Below are 19,244 nucleotides of genomic sequence, written 5' to 3'. Positions count from 1 at the left end.
TTTAAATTAAAAATAGTGTTGCACTTGGAGGGTTTGCGTCTCCGCTGGGGAGTTAGTGTGACCGCAGCCCGTCCTAAAATAGCACGTTTTGAAAAAAATGGACTCCTCACCAGCGAAGCGCAGCATTCCTTTTTAAACTTTTTTTGTGGCGGTGCTCATCGTGCGTCTGTTCTAACCGAAGGTAAGTGGCGATTTTCTGACTGATTGGCGGCAATTTGGAGGCCAATTCACCGGCCAGGCACTGGGAGCACACGCTCGTGGTCAAAGTTGCCGACTGACCCCGAATTTCGTCTATATTCGAGCTCATTTCGGTTCACCACGTGTTTTGCAAAAGCGCGATGTATGGTAATTCGATTGAATCGCACATGCACACACACACACACGCGCAGGCAGATTCGCCGAATGGCGTATTAGTTTTTACAACGCCCTTCTATGGGTGCAAATATGCTATATAGTCTGTGAAATTCAGCTGCTCTAGTAAATATGCGGCTCCCTCTTACCAAGTAAATCCCAGTCTGGGATGGCAGCGCAGTGGCAATTTTCTGTATAAGAATGTGCACATATGCATATGCATGTGCACATGTGTACATCAGTCTGTACATCACTTGCGAAAAAGTGGCAGGGTGCAAACAATTGGCAACAGACACTAATCGAGAATCTTGCAGTGAGATCAGCATTTATTGAACAATGGACGCCCCAGCCGAAGGACACGTTGACCCCGAGTCCTGCAATGAAGTCGAGGACGAGAAGTCCGGCTCGGACTGCCAGTCGATGTGAGTAGTGGGAGGGGGGTGGCAACATTTTGGCAAGCGAAGCAGGGGAATGACGCACTCAAACCACTTTTCAGGCCCGCCTACATGAACTCGGTCATGCGGCGGCAGTATCTGCAGCAAATGGTCAAGATGCTGCCGGCTCCGGTGCAGAATCGCATTGTGTTCCTGAAAAACCTACAGCTGCAGCACCTGAACATCGAGGCCCAGTTCTTTGAGGACGTCTACAAGCTGGAGCAGAAGTACCAGGTGCAGTACCAGCCGTTGTTCGATAAGCGCAGGGAGATCATCGAGGGCAAGGTGGACCCCGCCGAGGAGAAGCCCCAGTGGAAGGAACCGGAGTCGTCGACCGACAACGAGGCCGATGCCGAGCATTTCCGCGAGGCCCTGAGCAGTTTGAAAAGTATTCCCAAGGATGCCAAGGGCATTCCCGGCTTCTGGCTGACGGTGTTCCGCAACACGGCCATTATGTCCGAGATGGTGCAGCCGCACGACGAGCCCGCCATCCGCAAGCTAATCGATATTTCCATCAAGTACGACAACGGGGTGAGTTTGCTGGCCAATAGTTCTAGTAGTCCTGCCCGTCTAAACCGCTTTATTCATTAGCATTCGTACACCTTGGAGTTCCACTTCGACAAGAACGAGTACTTCTCCAACTCGGTTCTCACAAAGCAGTACGTTCTGAAGTCCACCGTGGATCCCGAAGATCCGTTTGCATTCGAAGGCCCAGAGATCTACAAGTGCACTGTAAGCTAGCTGAAGTCTAGGGGCAACAAGGGATTCCTAATCGAAACAAAACCAATTACAGGGGTGCACCATTAACTGGGAGAAGAAGATGAACCTTACTGTGAAGACCATCCGCAAGAAGCAGAAGCACAAGGAGCGCGGCGCAGTGCGCACCATTGTCAAGCAGGTCCCGACGGATTCTTTCTTCAATTTCTTCAACCCACCAGTAGTCTCGAGCGACCCGGAGGAAGTCGACGACGACTCCCAGCAGATCCTGGCCACCGACTTCGAAATTGGTCACTTCTTGCGTGCCAGAATTATTCCAAAAGCAGTGCTTTACTACACTGGCGACATCGTCGACGATGAGGACGATGAAGACGAAGAGGAGTATGACGAGAACGAGGAGGATGAGTACGACGACGACGATGCACCGCCACCAAAGGGCCCCAAGTCAGCCGGCAACAAGAAGCAGACGCCCAACGACTGCCCGAATCAGTAGGTTGATATGGCTGGATTACCGATATAATGTATATACATAATTCAAATTTGATTTGAAATATATTTTTGGTGAATAAAAACTTAACTACAAACGATATGAGCTGAACTCGAATAAACCTACATGATATTAGAATCTGGTTGACTTTGATTTAAAAAACATATGCCTCCTGAGGTGGCTATTCTTGACCTGGCTGTCGAACTCCTCCTCGTAGCCATTTGGTATCTTGGTGGTTTTTTGCCAGGTGAAGCATTCCGGCGGGGTGTAGTTCACGGCGTAAAAGAGAGTTCCACTTCACACAGCAGTACGTTCTGAAGTCCACCGCGGATCCCAACGATCCGTTCGCATTCGGAGGCTCAGAGATCTAGAAGTGTACGGTGAGCTAGCTACACTCTCGAGGGCAACAAGGGATTTCTAATCAAAACAAAACCAATTACAGGGGTGCACAGTTAACTGGGAGAAGAAGAGGAACCTTACTGTGAAGACCATCCGTAAGGAGCAGGAGCACAAGGAGCGCGGCGCAGTGCGCACCATTGTCTAGCAGGTCCCGACGGATTCCTTCTTCAATTTCTTAAACCCACCAGAGGTCCCGACCGACCAGGAGGAAGCCGACGACGACTCCCAGCAGGTAAGCTCCGCAAGCCCACTTGCTGATCCGAGTTTGCTTCCTCGCAGATCCTGTCCACCGACTTCAAAATTGGTCACTGCTTCCGCGACAGAACTATTCCAAAGTTCCACTGGCGACATCGTCAACTATGACGACGATGAAAACGATGAAAACGATGAGGACTATGGCGATAACGAGGAGGAAGAGCACGACGAGGACAATGCACCGCCAGCAAAGGGCCCCAAGTCAGCCGGTAACAAGAAGGCAGTAGCCCTACGACTGAATTAGCAGGTTGATGTGTCTGGATTACCGATGTAATGTGTATACATGTTTCAAATTTGATTTAAATATATTTTTGGCGAATAAAAACTTAAGAACTACAAACTGTATGAGCTGAACTCGAATAATAAACCTACATGATATTAGAAACCGGTTGACTTTGATTTAAAAAACATCCGCCTCCTGAGGTAGCTATTCTTGAATCAAGTGTGTTCTCCCAATATTCAGATAAGCAGCTAAGCTAAGTTAGTCAGCAGCTTTAGCTGTTTCTTGGACAAGTTGTAGGGGTAGTGCAGGCTGGTGGGCACGAATATCTGCCCCGTGACCTGGCTGTCGAAGTTCTCCTCGTAGCCCACCGTGTAGCCATCTGGTATCTTGGCCGCCTTTTGCCAGGTGAAGCACTCCGGCGGGGTGTAGTTCACGGCGTAGAAGGGATAGTCGAACGTGTTGATATATATGTCGACGCAGAGGCCATGGCTGCCCAGGTGGAGCTGACTGGCCACCGAGGGCTGCTTGAGGCCGCAGCTGCCGAGCATTATGTTGCGGTGGCAGGAGTAGACGAAGGTGCCCTTGTCGCGGCTCGAGTGGAAGCACTGCACATGCTTGCCGGCCTTGGAGTGGTCGACCGCAATGGGATCGAACCCGGGCCCGGCCATATCACACGCTACAGTTCAATACAATAATTACTGGGTGTGGCTAAGATAACGCTCAAGATACCGACTGTCTATGCTCTCGATTACGTGGTGTGGTCGTAGGGATCTTCCCACCGCTGAAGCCAGTTGTCCGCCGAAGCTGAAGCCAAACATATAGCCTCGTTTTGGATCGAATCCCTGCCTGAACAGCGTTAGGATAATGGAGGATATGGCGCCGGTGAGGGTGTCAAAGTTTGTGTACAGCCTTTAAAAGTCGGAGAATGAGAATCGGAGAATGGCTTCGCCACTGGGTCAGACTACTAATACTACTACCCACCGCATGTACGAGGAACTGGCGACCACACTGTAGTCTATGCACATCACGCATCCGCCGCGGTAGTAACTCAGTCCTGAAATGCATATTTCGAGTAGCTTTCAACTTTGGCATTGACCAAATGCTCACTTTCAATAAGCGACAGCGCCCACTCGTCCGAACAACTTTGGATCCATCCATGCAGAACTATGGCGAACTGGTCCGAGGGCGCGCAACCCGACCCACTGAGATCGTAGGCATCGTCGTAGGCCGAAGCCTCCATGGTTTTGGTGTTGTTCTTGTAGAACATCACCTTCATGGTCTTCTGGGCATCATATTTGATTCTCTGCTGGTGGGCTTCGTAAACAAAAACATGGACATGACACGCTGGTCCAGCAGAAACTTTCTCCCACATCCATACCCAAAGTCTCATTTTGCGTGGCCTTCGCTGCTTGCTTTTGCCTCAAAATGGCATATCTAAGATTCAGTTTCGAGTGCGTTCCATCAATTAAGAGAACACAGCAAACAATTAGGATTGAGTGGAAACTACTGAACAACTGCATTATCTGGTTATCTGGATGGTTAACTGAAAATGAAAGGTAACAACAGTACAAACCGCGTAGAAAACCCGTTTTGTGTGCCGAAGAGATACAAATTCGATATGGTCGGCAATCGATGAAGAATGGGATTTGGCGCCAAAAGAGGCTGTATTCAAAAATGGGCGCTTTCTATTAAATATTGCATTTTCTTTATTTCCATTTAAATGATTCCGCTTCTCCTATGTAGAGCACTTTTCATTATCATCAAAATCTAGCGAGTTGAGAACATTGACGTCCAGTTCTGGGTCCGCGTACTCCAGGATATTGAAGTCGTCTCCCATTTCGGAAGTGAGCGACTTGAGGAGGTCGTCGTCGTCGCCCTCGCCGAGTCCTCCCAGAAGGTCGCTGAATCCGACGTTCTCCAGCTCGACGGCGGAAGAGGTGGCCTCCTGCGGCTCGCCCAACTTCACATCCTGCTCCAAGGACCTGCCTTCAGATGGCTGAGATTTTCCACTTATGCTCAACATGGGATTGTTCTGCGTAATGGGTGTGTTCTGCATCATTCCCAGCCGCATTACATCGTTGCCCAAGAACAAGTCCGAGTTGGCCCCCATGAGCATCGGCTCCGTGCTGTTCTTCTGCAGCAGGTTCCTGAGCTTCTTGTCGCCAATGGGTTCCGTGCCGTACACCGCCGTGTTCAACTCCAGCCGATTGTCCACGGTGGTCATTTTCAAGGTGCTGGCTGCTGTCGTGTGCACCTGATTCCTTTGCATCGTGGCCTTAATCACTAGATTATCGTTAACGTTCGGCATCACGTGATGCGGATTGGGATTATTGGACGCTGCCTGCGCCGGGCCACCAACATAGTTGCCCATATCGTAGGCGTTTCCATCTAGACGAAACATGGGTTAAGCAACTGAAACAAGACTTGAGCTGCAGCACTTACTGTAGGTGACAAACATGTTCGGCTGGTCTTCCTTCAGCTTGGGCGGTTGCTTCCAGACTCTTCCCAGTTCCTCCTGCTTCTGTGGTTTCGGTGGCATAGGTATTTTGTTCTGTTCCCGCCTCTGCCGCAGTGCCGAGCGATTGTCCTTGGCCTTCTGCAAGAACGGCGCCTTCTTCTCATTGCACAGCGAACGCCACCTCTTCAGAATCTGCTTGCAGCGGTCGTTCCAAATCGGAAACAACTCCTTCAGGTTGGGATGCTCAGTATTGGCATACAGCACGGCCGAAATGGTGGCCATGAGCCCAAGATCTGCAATTCAAATGGAGTAATGAGTAGTTGAATCCTACACAATTAAAATGCAACCTCATACCCTCATCCTTGCGCATTTTCTCCGCCGTCTTTTGAGTGCCAGCGTTCAGGGTTTCCGTCACGGGCTCCACAACCTTCTGCTCCTCCTCTGGTCTCTTTTCGGTTTGCAAAACGACTTGGCTCATTATAGTTTGCATATTCTGCTTATTGGCATTTGGTGGTGCCTGCTGACGGAACTGAAGCTGCTGGGCGGGATTGACCAAGGTATTTCCGCCCAAATATAGCTGATTGTGAAACTTCTGTTCCTGCGGCAACTGGTTGGGGACCATGAAACTGTCCACCAAGACCGCAGGTGATTCCCTTTGAGAAAGAAAAAAGAACAAATTAATAAGCTAGGAATAGACTGGCATATGGAAATGACGCTCACCGCATTGGTTTTTCAATGACTTCAGCTGATGGCACCGTACTAACAGAGTTAGCCATGTCCAGTTCCGGAACATTTGGCGAAGCCAACGCATCCAGAGGATGCCTGTTAGCAAAGACAGTGTTCGAAATCTCCGCTTGCAAGGGATCTGCAAAGAGGGTAAACGATAAAACCTGGGAATATAGTGGTCAGTGGGGTGGTCAAAACATTTACCAAAAACATTAGAAACTGGCGTCGTTCCGTTTTTGTTCTGGATTCCCATGGGCATTTGCTCAATGAAAACAGTTTTGTTCTCAGTTTTCAACTCAGCTTTGACTTTCTTCAGGGTCTTCGCTGGACTCTTGCTCACCGCCAGTGTGTCCTGGTTGGCAGGACTCTTGCCCTCGGGCCGCGTGAAGTACACCTTCATGGACGCATCGATTTCGTCTGAGGAATCCGACTCGGCCATGACAAGCTCTCCTCCTTCCAACAGAGGTTTTCCGAAGAAGGCCTCTTGCAAGTACACGGGATAGGCTTCAATCAGCTTGTTCTTCTGCTTCTTTCGTATGATTTTCTTCTTTTTGTCCATGGTCATAAGGGAATTTAATTGGTCAACGGCCGTCGTCTCCTCGCTGTCCTTCTTGAGACCTCGGTTGCGAACGGAGAATCCACCAATGCCCAGCTTCTGCAGATTGCGCTGTCGCTTCTTGCGTAATATGTGCACTCCCTCGTCGTTGGTGGAGATGGTGAAACCCTCGGGAATAGCGTTCTCCGTCCCATCCCAGACCATGCCGTCTTTGTACTTTTCCAGCGCTTCCTCGGCGGCGGCCTCCAGCTGTCCATCCTTGCCATTGCCGAGGGCTTGTCGCATTTTGCGCTTGCGTTTGATCTCCGTGGACAATGACTTGATCATGCCCAATCCGCTTTCGCTGAGGCACACTCCGTCAATCCAGTGGAGCGCTTCTGGGGCAGACTCGGCCATATCGCCGGATAAGGTGAGATGATTTCGCTCGGCACCACTCTTAGAATCGAAAGACGGCCCGGAGGAGGCTGTGATGTGCACAAATGCTTTGCTGCCCTGCGGAGTTATGGCCAGCGAGTCCTCGTTACCAAACTTGGCATCCGCCAGGGAGTTAGTGCTTCTCGTGGAGCAGCGGCACTTGAAGCACTTGTACACATTGTTATCGTAGTGGTCAATGGTCAGCTGGGCATTGACGGTGTCGCAGTGGAAGTGCGCCCACAGCTCACAGTGCTCGCACTGGATGATCATCTCGCCGTTGCTGTACGAGACCTTGCAGACGGGGCACGAGGATTGGCTGGTGCAGGATGGGCACTCGAGCATGTTGGAGTCCCCGAACTCGCTCTTCTCGGTGGGATTGCGACCGCATTTCTGGCACAGTGTACAGAACAAGCACTTCCAGTTGCCCGTGGGTACGGTTTCCAGCGGAGGATTCACACAGTAAATGTGATACGAAATGTCGCACTCGTCGCACAGGAGTAGGCGCGCCTCGTCGTTCTTCTTGCCGCATCCCTCGCACACCGTGCAGTCCAGGCATCGCCAACCCTTCTGCAGGATGCCTCGCGAAGGTTTCACGCCGGCGCAGTACGGATGATAGCATTGGCCGCACTGTGCGCAGGTGATCATCGCGGAGTCGCTCTCAATGCCCAACGAGCCGCACATTACGCAGATGTCTTGCGCTTGGATAAACTTGTCCCGCGCCGAGCAGAGCAGCATCTTTTTGTCGCTGGTCAGATCTGTTTCCATGCTGCGACTCAGGCAGCGATCGCTCGAGATGGCGGGCAGCGCAAGCTGGCGCCCCTTGCCACGGGTGCTGCGTTTCTTGTTGATCTGAGACATCACACCCATGCGGTGTAGGACGAATTTTCCGCTTCTACCGCGAACACTCGTAAGGCACACTTTTTTCTTGCCGGCGGGTAGCTTGTGGAGCTCATCGCTGGACGGATCCATTGAGGGCTTGCCCTCCAGCGGGTCAAGTTCGATTTCCTTGAGGCTCAGTTGCTCCGACGACGAATCCATGGCGGACAGCACGATCGAGTCGATTGTCTGTTGGGATGACCCTGGGCCCGACGAATTACTCTTGCAATTCGGACACACGTAGTCGTAATCTGGATTTTGCTCCTTCTTCTTGTGGTAGGCCGTTAGATCCGCCTCTTCGTCACACGTACTGTGCACAAATCTGAAACGAATCCATGGATAACAAACGAGACTAATCAGGCAGAAGCGAGTGAAACATACTTGTTGCACCAGCTGCACTTGACCATTTCCTTGTGCGATGCTGCCCTGTACGCTTTCTGGCAAATCGGGCAGGAAAAGCCTTTGTTCCGCTGCTGATAGCACGAATCGCAGATTGTGTAGTGGCTATGCCAGCGGGAGGAGCTGCCGCCGCCAGGAGTTCTTGATCCACAATCCGTGCAGACGCGGCAGCGCTAGAAAGATAATAAGTATCATAAGTACTGGATAACACTTAATTTCAGTCAATATTTGCTTACATTGCACTTCCAGCCATATTTAGGGATGGCCGAGATAACTGGTCGCAAGCAGGAGGCGTGGTAAATCTTCTGACATTGCTCACACTTAACGTACTTGGTGTCGTTCGAGTCTTGCTGCCGGCAAATCTGGCATTTGGTGCAACGGGCGCAGTTCCACCCGGAACGCGTATCTATGGAAGCATTAAACATGTAACTAACCAATGGTACGATGGTACTTGACAGTAGTTACCCGGCAAATTGGCCAGACCAATGCAGGTCGAATGTAAGTGGTCTCCACAGGTACTACACATGATCAGCTTGGACAGATCCCCCAGCGAGGAGCAAGACAGACACTCCACATTATTGTCGCTGCCTGTAAGTCAAGCCATTAGTTTCTATGGGAGTTTGCTGCCTAAGAATCACTTACATATCACAGGCACCTGGCTCAAATGCTCCGTGCAGAAGACGGTAAAGCTCTCGAGGATCAAAAGGCAGCCCGCAGCAGCGGCACACGGCCAATGGTGCACCTGGCGGCAGTTCATCTTGCAGTTGATGGAGGCCCCGTAGCGGCCGCAAAAGTTGCACTTCTGCTCCAGGAACTCCGCGAAGTGGGTGGCAAAGTACGCGGCATCCGCATCGCTTATCTGACTTTTGCGCAGCGACCACATGATGCACATGCGGTGCACGTAGACGAATCCCTCGTCCAGAAATTCGGCGGGATGCACGACGTCCGGCTGTCCAATCTTGTCCAGCTCGTAGTGGCAATCGCCCGAACTAGATGCGGCCTGCTTGGCCCCGTAGAACAGCCTGGATCCGTCCTCTCTCAGCCGGTCCGTCGGATATTTATCCTTGATCTCGGCGGGCGCGGGCGCCTTCAGTTGGAGAATCTCGCCCTGGCCCAAGGCACTCTTCTCGCCGAGATTGCATAAACAGCACACCTTGCCCGGAAACTTCTCCGGGAAGTACGGCAGGTCGTCGGCCACCGCCTTCTCCTCCATGCTCACAACAACGTTCGTGCTCATCGCGGATGGATGCGTTTCATTAAAATAACAAAAAATAGCCGCCGCTTATTTTGTATACATTACTCGACAGCTAAATAAAATGTGAACGTGCATCGCCCCCCAATGTTATCGAACAGGCGTCGAAGTTGTCCAGAGCGATGTGCGTTTGTTCGCAGAGCGAGTAGTTCATTAAATTCAATATGTACAGTAATTAGATATACATTTAAAAGTCTTCCTTATACTACTTTTAAATGGCATAACAAATACATCATATTTTAAATTTTTTATGACCGTACAAATTAATTTACGCTTTCAATGCTAAAACAATATGAATAATAAACATTTAAATTAGGCTGTCACGCCTACCTATCGATATACCTTTACCTATCGCATTCAGCTGATCAAAGTGCAACTCTGCAATCCAGCCCTGGAAAAATACCGTACTCCAGTTCTTCAAACTGGAAAAATGATGGCACAACTAATCTAAACACACAAAAGTAGAAAATGTAAATAAAAGCACAATTATAGAATATTCTGTTAGCATGGCTGTTTATCGTCCCCGCGGCACCCTAGCCAGGGTAATCCACGCCAAATTCCACAACGACAACTCTCTGGAGGACATAGATACTCGGAAGGTAACTCGAAATCCCGAAACAATAGAATTTTTCCTAAATTCTGGGTGCATTTCAGTGGTACTGCCTAAACCACGAGCTGCCGCCGAGATTCCAGGCCAAGTTCGTGCCGCTCGAGCCGGATGCCACCACGGTGAGCTGGCTGGAGCGCACCAAGGCGCTCTCGGCGAACATCTGGACCCACTTGTGGCACGCCCTGGCGCGCTCAATCCTGCAGTTCTTCATGACCCAGACGGACATCAACGGGTTCCTGAAGCGCGGCTCCATGTTCATACTGTCCGAGGACCAGTTTCGCAAGCTGCTGGTAGCAGGCGGCTTTCAGCCTGCCGGCGGTCAAGAACCTGTAAGATGAATAGAAGCCTTTACTCTTGACCACTACTCAACTCCCATATCGTAGGTCACGTTGCTGGACATCGGAGCCGGGGATGGCGAGATATCGCTGCGAGTGGCTAACACCGTTTCCGAGCTGAGCGGGAGTGCCGGGCTGCGGGTCTTCGCCACCGAGGCCAGTTGGACCATGCGCGACCGGCTGAAGAAGCTGAACTTCAACGTAATCACCGAGATAGACGGTCTGCAGAACCTGGAGTTGATTCTGTGCCTCAACGTATTGGACCGCTGCTTCGATTCCTTCAAGCTGCTCGAGGACATTCACCTGGCACTCGCTCCCAATGGTCGAGCCGTTGTGGCCTTAGTACTTCCCTACATGCACTACGTGGAGACGAACACCTCGCATCTGCCGCTGCGCCCGCTGCTGGAGAACAACGGGCGGCAGGCGTCGTTTGAGGAGGAGGCGGCCAGGTTTATGGAGCTGCTGGAGAATTGTGGTTTCCGCGTGGAGGCGTGGACCAAGGCGCCGTACTTGTGCGAGGGGGATCTCCACCAGTCGTTCTATTGGTTAATCGATTTAATCGTTGTCATTTCCAAAAAGACATTCTAGATCAAAGCTTCCAGATCCTTAACCAAACCCCTCTGGAGTTATTGTATCCGTTTTCCTCGTAGAGTTAAGTGGCTGCATTGAGAAACTGAGCATTTATACTTATTACAAATGTAGGCTATAAACTAGTTAAACAATTTATTCTTAAAGAATTACCAAAAATGTAAATGGATAAACATGTTTAAATCAAAGGGCGAGATTCAAAGCCGCGTTCGAAACTGAATACTGTTCTCGATACTACTAACTAATTGTGGTTAGTCTACAGTCTTGGGTAGTTTAATGCATCTAACTTGATACTTGTGGCAGTAATCAGGTAACTTAGATTATGTATGTGACGAGCACCTGTTCCATATCAAATGTCGGCATAGTCGAAGGTATTATGTGAACTAAACTAAGCCTTATATAGTCTTTGGTAGTCATTAGCATTTCTTGTTGCTGGTGAAGATAACCTCGAGGTAGTTATTGGCATACACAATCCTATCGGTATCTTCTGGTGCTGGATTGTGCAGTGGCAATATTTCGCGATAGGGATTGTCCATTATATTGTAGGCTCTCTCGATGGCAATCTTGCTCTGCACAGCGGACAATGTGATGGCCGCGAAATCGGAAATGGCCTGAGCCCTTGAGATCGAAGTGTAGCAAATGGGAACACCAAATGATCGAATAACACTTGACAAGCAAGGCTTCCATTCGTTTTCGAGTGGAACCTTCTTTTTCATAAAGCTAGAAATTCTCTGGGTTACTTTACCGACTCCGAAGAAATCGGGTTGCATGATGAGAATCACGGTGGGATCCACATTTAGAATGCAGGAATATTGTGAAAATGACATGGGGTAAAAGTATTTCACCACGGTTTGTTCAAAGCCTCTGTCGCTGAATGTGGTATCCACGCGGCCAATGCGCGAAATGGTTTTTCCAATGAAGTGTAATTCCAGATTGCGAATGCTTGGGTACTGCAGGAACAGAAAACGCAGGTGCATGTCCTCGAAGTAGCGCAAAGTGTCCTTGGTGGCGCCGGCCACGTAGACGATGACAGCTTTATCCGGATCTGGGACCCAGGAAATGTGCGACAGGGCCAGACACAGACTAGCGATGCCGCTGAAGGAGGAACAGGTAGCGAATAGCTGGTACGATTCCAGATCGGTCCAGGGTGTGTTGCTGATCCGTATGTCGGTGGCTTCGGTGAATGCCTTGATTAGATTGGACTCTTTTAGTGGGCAGCTGCGGTAGAAGTCCTTGATATTCACCAGACAGTTCAACTGACGAAACGGAGTGGCAATCAGAGCCAGAGTCTGGCAATCCTTCGGGGTGTGATAGCCCCTGACTAGACGTTGGTGTGCCTCGGAGCAGAAGGCCACTCCGGCACATCCTTCACACTCCTCGAGAGCTTCAGTGCTGAAGCACACATCGCACACGGCTGGGTTGCCGATTAGCTGATGCTCCCGCTGATTCAGTGGTCTGCCCAACTTGGCCAGCAGGACCATCTTTAGCTGCGAAATGACGAGCTGAAGCTTCCTGCGATCGCTGATTTGACCGAGCAGCTTCAACGGGTGATCGATCTTCATGGACTTCTGCAGATCCCTCAGCACCTCGCAGAGGGGCTGGTGTTCTTGGCGATCCGCCACGAGATGGGACAGGCTGCAGTATCGCTGCATATTGCAGCCTCTGCAAATCACGTTGGGCTTCACATGTGCTTTCTCCAGAAGATGTTGCAGGTGGGCAAGGTTCTTTTCCACCTCGTCCGATTTCTCGGTGAAACCTTGTATCAATTCTGTCCAAATCCTGCCCTCATCGGTGACGCAGACGAAGCACTTCAGAAAGGATCCCACTGGTGGATCTACCGGCGCCATCATATTGCTATGCTCAGATTCCTGAAAACGATTGAACTGACTCATGTTTCAAGCTCTAAAATGTCCATTTACTCATTACCTTGACCAAGTGTCCTTTTGTTCATTCAATTCGAGCATTAAATGTGCCAAAACAGTCGATTCTGTTCAAAAGTTGAGCATGCTATCTGCTTACCGGTCAAAAAAAGCGCTCTTCCAATGTGGATTTAAAGAACTAGTTCCAAAGAGCTAGATACTAGAGCCTTGCGTTAATTGCCAGAAATGGCACAGATATTTGAAGTTCTACTTTCCGAATATTCTACTTACTAACTAACTGACTAACTTCTATGATATAATCATTTCTTTTCACTAAAATAATTGGATATAGGTTCCACTTGTGAACTTCAGAATTTCTTCTAGTTCGAGCCGAAAGTGCCATCTCTATCGGTTCCACATCATGTTTGCATTTGTTGGCTTTTCGGGTTTGTTTTGATTTTTGTGGATAAAAAGGAACAGAAAATGGCTGAAACTCTGGCCGAGGAAAAGCCCAAGGAGAAGTCCAGGGCAAGCAGGCGCAAGGACAAGAAGGACAAGACCAACCAGGTCGTCAAGGTACCGTCCATACTGTCTTGATCCCACGTTCCTCCGAAGCTAATCCATCCATCCATTGCAGATTGTGATGCGGCATTTGCCGCCGACCATGACGGAGGCGCAGTTCCTGGATCAGGTGGGTCCTCTGCCGGAGAACGACTCCTACTACTACTGCAAGCCGGACTGGTCGCTGGGCCAGGAGGCCACCTGTCGTGCCTACATCGATATGTCCTCCAAGGACATAGACGAGGTGCTGCAGTTCCGGGACCGTTTCGACGGCTACGTCTTCGTCGACCACAAGGGCGTCGAGTACATGGCCATCGTTGAGTACGCTCCTTTCCAGTGCTTCCTTAAGAACAAGGCCAGGAACGACGACAGCAAGGTGAACACCATCGAGAGCGAATCCCACTACCAGGAGTTCATCAAGCGGCTGGCCCAAGAGCGCGAGGAGGCGAGTCGCGTGGGCGACGTCAAGATCGACTTCAACTTCGAACGGCGAACAGAAGAAAATGTTAAGTCTACACCCCTCCTGCAGTACCTGGCCAACAAGAAGGAGAAGCGCCGGGAGGAGGCGCGCAAGCGGAACGAGGAGAAGCGGAAGCATCGCGAGGAGCAGAAGCTGTTGCGACTGGCAGCGCAGTCGGACGCCAGCAAGCTTAAGGAGGCCGAAGGTGGCGGCGGAGAAGGGGACACGAAGAAGCCAGCCAAAAAGGATGGCAAAGATCCGCAGTCATCTGGATCTCAAGCCAATGATGCCAAGGCCTCGCGTTCCAAGCGACGAACGGAGCGCGATCAGAGGCGGCGGGAGGAGCACGAACAGCGTAAGCTAGTCAAGCGGGAAAACAAAAAGGATGAGGGCCAGGGCAAGCAGGACAAACAGGACAAACAGGACAAACAGGAGAAAGGCAGGCCATCCAGCGGCAAGCAGAACAAAAATTCAAAGCCCATGGACATCGTTATCTTAAAGAAAGCAAACAAGCCAGAGTCAAACGAGAGTTTGGTCGTGCCATCCACTTCTAAGGCTGCGGAGGCTTCCAAAGAAAATCCTGGAACTGAAAACACCGAGACTCCAGAAGCTGTAAAGGTTTTTACACCGGCTGCCAGAGGTGGTCGCAAGGAAAAAAGAACCAGCGTAGACAAGCAGCCAGCAGGTTCCGCCCACGAAACTGCAGAGGAAGCCATCAAGGCTGCCCAATTTCGAGCTTCCGAGGAGCGGCGCATTCGGAATAAAGTGGGTCTTACTTATTCCCCCCTCGACATTTTACTAACCCATTTGATGTTTACAGGATCGACCCTCGATTGCCATTTACCAGCCCAAAGCCCGCATTCGTGCATCAGATGAGCTGCCCCAAGGTGCAGGCGGCAAAGATGGCTCGGATGGAGAGCCTTCCGTGGTGGAGGAGAAGACTTCCAAGAGGAACAAACGCCCCAACCGGCGCAACAAGCCCAAACCGAAGGATGTGAAGGAGTGTGAGCTCGAAACTCGCCGCTTCTCCAAATCCTCAGAGAGCAGCACCAGCGTCAAATAGCGATAACAGACTTTATTGTTAAATAAATCGTGTACACATGGCTGGAGCAGACCGGTCAGTAGAACTCGTCCTCCATCTCCATCTGTGTGCTCGACTTTTGATTATTTTTAACCTGATCCTGCGACTGGTACATGTGGGCCACCTGATTGGCGTCCGTTGCGTTTTCGCTGTTCTTGTCGTCGCGTATCCGGATGAACCGAGGGAATCTCAAGGAAATGCCGCGCTCTCCGTCCACAATGCCAATGGCTGCTCGGTGGATCGGACTGAGCGAAAGATCCGCGCATTTGACTTCCCACACCTGGACCGGTTCAAACCAGTGATCGGGCTCCAGGCTGGGGTCGTATCTGTAGTAGGATTTGGCGGCGCTGGTCACATGCTTGCCCAAGAACTCGGAATGCGTTTGCAGGTCCTCATCAGTGAAGCCCGTTCCAATCTTGCATATGCTCTGATACTCCTCGTTCTCGGTGTCATAGCAGGCAAGCAAAAATCCTCCGTAGGTTCCAGTTCGCCGGCCCTTGCCTTTGTAGCCGCCAATGACCACCAAATCGAGTGAGTCGCCTACATTGGATAGGTAGTCCTTCTTCAATTTCAGCCAGTTGCGGGATCTCTTGGCAATCTCATAGGTGGCCTCCTCATCCAAAGTTTTGACCATGAGGCCCTCGCAATTTCCTGGTGCAAATAAAGCTTAAGTAAACAATCTTTGGGTTGGTGGGCAGGGCAAACCTTTGATAGACTCCTCCAGGAACTGCTGCACTTCGTCTATGTCATTGGTGTCCAGAGCAGTGGCGAACTTCCACTCGCCCTCGACCTCTTGGAAGTGCTCCAACAGAAGTTTGCGACGCTCCGACAGGTTTTTGGTCACCAGAGCGGTGCCATTGATGTACAACAGATCGAAGATGTAGACACAGACTTGCACCTTGATTTCCTCGATATCAACGTTCTTCCGCTTGCGCGTGCTGAGCACCTGGAACGGCAGAATCTGCTTGCGCTCGACATCCCAGGCCACAATTTCGCTGTCTATGATGTAGGACTTTACGTCGCCCTTGAGCAGGCCAGTGCTCCTGGCAATCAAATCCGGATACTTCGCCGTGTTGTTCTCGGAGTTGCGCGAGAATATGCTGATCTCCCCCTTCTCGTTGCGGTGGATTTGGGCTCGCTCTCCATCGTATTTCCACTCGCAGGTGATTTGCATGCCGCCGAATCTCTCAAATACCTCATGGACCCCCTTGGTGGGCTGGGCGAGCATGGGCCTCAGCGGCATGCCGGGATGCATGGGGCAGCGTTCCTGCAGCTCCTTGATATCGTACTTTAGAATGGCCGGTATAATGATGTCGTAGTTGGGACACTGACTGCAAAAGATCGTTAGCATCTGAATTATTTCCTGGATCTTGGGTTAGTTCTTACCAGTATGCAGTTTTCAGCAGCAAGGTGGTGTCTGCTATTTCATCCTTATAGACTTCCGGCACCTTGCTAGCCTTGCAGTCATCGATGTGGTTCTTTTTCACCAGCCCAATGGCCAGCGCTGTGAGCAAACTCTGCTCTGCAATGCCAATTCTCAGCTTGCCTATCAAAGAACGGATAAAGAAGCGAGCCTCCGACAATCGACAGGCCACAAACATATTGTACACCAGGTCCATTTTCGACTGACCGGATATCTTGGCTATTTCGCGCAGCTTCCGGAACACATCCCTCACATTCAGGGGCGCTGGCTGGAACATCATGCGCTGCGAAACGCGTGACTGCTCGGCCACGATGCCCAGATCCCCGATTAGATGCGTCTGTGATTTAATGTGAGCCAAGTTACGCCCCGTGGCCTTGCAAATGGCCTTCATTAAGGTGGTCTCGGCAACGCCCAGCTCCATTCCCTCGTAGGCGGGCGCCAGTTGGTTGATGCTGAGGTAGACGCTGGGCACCAGATCCTCCGGACTAACCAGCATCACCGAGCAGAAGAAGTTGCTCAGCGTGTCGATCATCTTGAGCCGGCCTTTGGTCTCCTCGATTACTTGAAATGTGCGGGCCAGTGCCAAGTAGGGAGTGCTGGAAAGTGTTTCCCTTGATATAATTCGCGTTGGAGGCACAAAATCCTGCACTACTTACACCTTTTTGTCCTTCCAGTAGGCATTCTTGAGCGGATGATAGGAGTCGGCGGATGGATCATAGTTTTCCGCATCCTCCTTAGAAGCGGAGGTGGAGTTGAGACCTATGGTTGTGACCTTCTTGTCTGTAGTCTTGTCCACGGTATCCTTTGGCTCCTTCTTAACATTCTTCACCGGACTTGTCTTCTCCTCGGAATCCACAGACATAGGTTCTACCTTGGGCTTAGTTTCCGGGGAGGCACTCTCGCTCTTGATGTGGGGCTCATCTGGGAGTTCGGTCTTCGCATCGATCCTATGATTTGTCGAGGAATTTAGTAATGAAAGAAGAAAACAGCGGCACCGTTTACTTGGGAACTTTCTTGGGCGGCGAGGGGCTGTCTGTGGCATCGGATTTCTTCTTGAAGAAGGAGCTGAAACGGGGGATTGTTAGATTGGGAATACTTGGCATTTGGAAATGCGTAAATTACGTTATAGACTTTTGCATTTTGATGGATATGCTGTGTTCAAATAAATATATATTGCAATGCAATTAGTTCCCGCCAGTTTCTAGAGCTGGTCATTAATATCGATATATTTAAATGGAAATTCTATCGAAGTAGACACTTTGTAGATAAACATATATTAAGTGTTTACGCACATAATTGTGAAATATTTTACGTACAATTGTATAATTGTGCAAGTTAATCGACAAACAACGATAAGCGCACTAAATATTTTTCAAAAAATATTACTGCTTATCGATAAAAGGAAGAGTTTATTGTCATTCGGTGTGACCGCAGCACAGTGTTTGGTAAACACTGGAAAACATCCACGGATCAGTGTGACCAGAGCTCCGTTAAATTCACAAATAATTGCAATTCGCAATAGCACAGCCAGAACCGAAGATTACATACAAATTACAATGGCCGACGAAAGCATCACGCGAATGAACCTGGCGGCCATCAAGAAGATCGACCCGTACGCCAAGGAGATCGTGGACTCGTCCTCGCACGTCGCCTTCTACACGTTCAACTCGTCGCAGAACGAATGGGAAAAGACCGATGTGGAGGGAGCCTTCTTCATATACCACCGCAATGCGGAGCCCTTTCACAGCATCTTCATCAACAACCGACTGAACACCACGTCCTTCGTGGAGCCCATCACCGGCAGCCTGGAGCTGCAGTCGCAGCCACCGTTCCTGCTCTACCGCAACGAGCGCTCGCGCATCCGCGGCTTCTGGTTCTACAACAGTGAGGAGTGCGACCGTATCAGCGGATTGGTGAACGGGCTGCTTAAGTCCAAGGATCAGGGAACGAACGGACAGGCCCCGCGCCACGTCTCCGCGCCCCAGCAGCCAAAGCAGGACAGCAGCCAGCCGGCCAGCATATTCAACATGCTGACCAAGGCCCAGAAGGACTACAATGCCCAGGTGAGCGGCGGGCAGCCGAAGACGCCCTCGGCGGAGAACGTAACGGCCGGCAATGTGTTGAAGTTCTTCGAATCGGCCAAGCAGGCCACGGCAGAGTCGCTGTTCCACCGAGTACAGCCGCTCTCCGTGGACCAGCTGGAGAAACAGCAGCGGGCAGCCACGCCTGGCGAGGATCTGTTGCCCCCGGCGGGCAGGGACAACCACGACAGCCGGCTGTCGCCCTTCCAGAAGATGCAGCAGCTTAACTTTCAGCTCCTGAGCGACCTGAAGATCGGTAAGAGCTACGCCCCGGCTCAATCTCCGACAGTCGCCCCGTCCTCGTCGGCGTTGATGGCCAACGACGATGCTGGCAAGTGCTTGCGGAGACTGCTGGCTGGCGACAAGCCCGGGCCGGCACTCATGCCGCCCACCATGTTCGACGCGCCCAACAATGGCAATCCGGAGCCACAGCAGCCGCTGCTGAACTCGACGCAGTTCGTCCAGGCCTTCACGTACCTTATCCAGAACGATAAGGAGTTCGCCAACAAGCTGCACAAGGCCTATCTGAACGGCTGTTCCAATCTACTGCTGGACTCCAGCTCCACATATCAATAAACAGAAATATTCAACATTTCCGAATTGCAGCCCATCTTTTCATTTGTTCGCATGGAGTTCGAGTTCAAGCCGAGTTGATTTACAAAATGTAATAGCTGTAAGCCGACAAGGGCAGTCGTAGAT

At 50.8% G+C, this 19,244-nt stretch overlaps 9 protein-coding genes across 10 annotated transcripts; 5 read left to right on the top strand and 4 right to left on the bottom strand.

The window, feature by feature from the left end:
* The first annotated feature begins 26 nt into the window (after positions 1 to 26).
* On the top strand, positions 27 to 2,127 carry LOC6735967 (nucleosome assembly protein 1-like 1). Its single transcript, XM_016181265.3, has 5 exons — positions 27 to 181; positions 666 to 773; positions 848 to 1,316; positions 1,377 to 1,517; positions 1,579 to 2,127. Exons 2-5 carry the CDS (start codon positions 688 to 690, stop codon positions 1,993 to 1,995), a joined length of 1,113 nt encoding a protein of 370 aa, XP_016029316.1. The 5' UTR covers positions 27 to 181; positions 666 to 687; the 3' UTR covers positions 1,996 to 2,127.
* On the bottom strand, positions 2,036 to 4,501 carry LOC6735965. Of its 2 annotated transcripts, none has more exons than XM_016168832.3 (6): positions 4,245 to 4,501; positions 3,974 to 4,180; positions 3,848 to 3,920; positions 3,600 to 3,775; positions 2,465 to 3,542; positions 2,036 to 2,406 (listed from the first exon to the last, which is right to left on the bottom strand). In XM_016168832.3, the coding sequence occupies exons 1-5, from the start codon at positions 4,384 to 4,386 to the stop codon at positions 3,115 to 3,117; spliced, it is 1,026 nt and encodes a 341-aa protein (XP_016029315.1). In that variant the 5' UTR covers positions 4,387 to 4,501; the 3' UTR covers positions 2,036 to 2,406; positions 2,465 to 3,114. The 2 variants fall into 2 exon arrangements, with proteins under 2 accessions (XP_016029315.1, XP_016029314.1); XM_016168831.3 differs by having other exon boundaries at positions 2,470 to 3,542.
* LOC120284472 (nucleosome assembly protein 1-like 4) lies at positions 2,241 to 2,533 on the top strand (the record flags this gene model as incomplete). Its single annotated transcript, XM_039292777.2, is given in 2 exon segments — positions 2,241 to 2,369; positions 2,432 to 2,533. Coding segments are annotated over 2 exon segments (231 nt in total), but the record flags the coding sequence as incomplete, so codon positions are not given.
* Positions 4,502 to 4,548: 47 nt separating the features above from the next.
* Positions 4,549 to 9,673, bottom strand: LOC6735964 (histone-lysine N-methyltransferase 2C). The gene is made up of 9 exons (XM_016168830.3): positions 8,938 to 9,673; positions 8,761 to 8,883; positions 8,532 to 8,701; positions 8,278 to 8,468; positions 6,255 to 8,218; positions 6,045 to 6,189; positions 5,679 to 5,977; positions 5,309 to 5,617; positions 4,549 to 5,254 (listed from the first exon to the last, which is right to left on the bottom strand). The coding sequence occupies exons 1-9, from the start codon at positions 9,530 to 9,532 to the stop codon at positions 4,602 to 4,604; spliced, it is 4,449 nt and encodes a 1,482-aa protein (XP_016029313.1). The 5' UTR covers positions 9,533 to 9,673; the 3' UTR covers positions 4,549 to 4,601.
* A 253-nt stretch (positions 9,674 to 9,926) lies between these two features.
* Positions 9,927 to 11,300, top strand: LOC6735963 (protein-L-histidine N-pros-methyltransferase). The gene is made up of 3 exons (XM_002082836.4): positions 9,927 to 10,146; positions 10,202 to 10,486; positions 10,541 to 11,300. The coding sequence occupies exons 1-3, from the start codon at positions 10,054 to 10,056 to the stop codon at positions 11,078 to 11,080; spliced, it is 918 nt and encodes a 305-aa protein (XP_002082872.1). The 5' UTR covers positions 9,927 to 10,053; the 3' UTR covers positions 11,081 to 11,300.
* On the bottom strand, positions 11,190 to 13,166 carry LOC6735962. The gene is made up of 2 exons (XM_016168829.3): positions 13,007 to 13,166; positions 11,190 to 12,948 (listed from the first exon to the last, which is right to left on the bottom strand). The coding sequence occupies exon 2, from the start codon at positions 12,928 to 12,930 to the stop codon at positions 11,497 to 11,499; it is 1,434 nt and encodes a 477-aa protein (XP_016029312.1). The 5' UTR covers positions 12,931 to 12,948; positions 13,007 to 13,166; the 3' UTR covers positions 11,190 to 11,496.
* Positions 13,167 to 13,178: 12 nt separating this feature from the next.
* LOC6735961 (regulator of nonsense transcripts 3B) lies at positions 13,179 to 15,127 on the top strand. The gene is made up of 3 exons (XM_002082834.4): positions 13,179 to 13,515; positions 13,577 to 14,725; positions 14,781 to 15,127. The coding sequence occupies exons 1-3, from the start codon at positions 13,423 to 13,425 to the stop codon at positions 15,021 to 15,023; spliced, it is 1,485 nt and encodes a 494-aa protein (XP_002082870.1). The 5' UTR covers positions 13,179 to 13,422; the 3' UTR covers positions 15,024 to 15,127.
* Positions 15,021 to 17,814, bottom strand: LOC6735960 (DNA ligase 1). Its single transcript, XM_016168828.3, has 6 exons — positions 17,587 to 17,814; positions 17,467 to 17,529; positions 17,121 to 17,411; positions 16,428 to 17,060; positions 15,747 to 16,372; positions 15,021 to 15,692 (listed from the first exon to the last, which is right to left on the bottom strand). Exons 1-6 carry the CDS (start codon positions 17,601 to 17,603, stop codon positions 15,079 to 15,081), a joined length of 2,244 nt encoding a protein of 747 aa, XP_016029311.1. The 5' UTR covers positions 17,604 to 17,814; the 3' UTR covers positions 15,021 to 15,078.
* An 89-nt stretch (positions 17,815 to 17,903) lies between these two features.
* LOC6735959 (mRNA-decapping enzyme 1A) lies at positions 17,904 to 19,145 on the top strand. Its single transcript, XM_002082832.4, has one exon. It carries the CDS (start codon positions 18,021 to 18,023, stop codon positions 19,119 to 19,121), a length of 1,101 nt encoding a protein of 366 aa, XP_002082868.1. The 5' UTR covers positions 17,904 to 18,020; the 3' UTR covers positions 19,122 to 19,145.
* The last annotated feature ends 99 nt before the right edge of the window (positions 19,146 to 19,244 follow it).

This window comes from Drosophila simulans, chromosome 2R (genome assembly GCF_016746395.2).
Source record: "Drosophila simulans strain w501 chromosome 2R, Prin_Dsim_3.1, whole genome shotgun sequence".
Taxonomy (NCBI): domain Eukaryota; kingdom Metazoa; phylum Arthropoda; class Insecta; order Diptera; family Drosophilidae; genus Drosophila; species Drosophila simulans.
The sequence above is the reverse complement of the archived record's forward strand: the minus strand, read 5'-3'. Positions and strand labels throughout refer to the sequence as shown.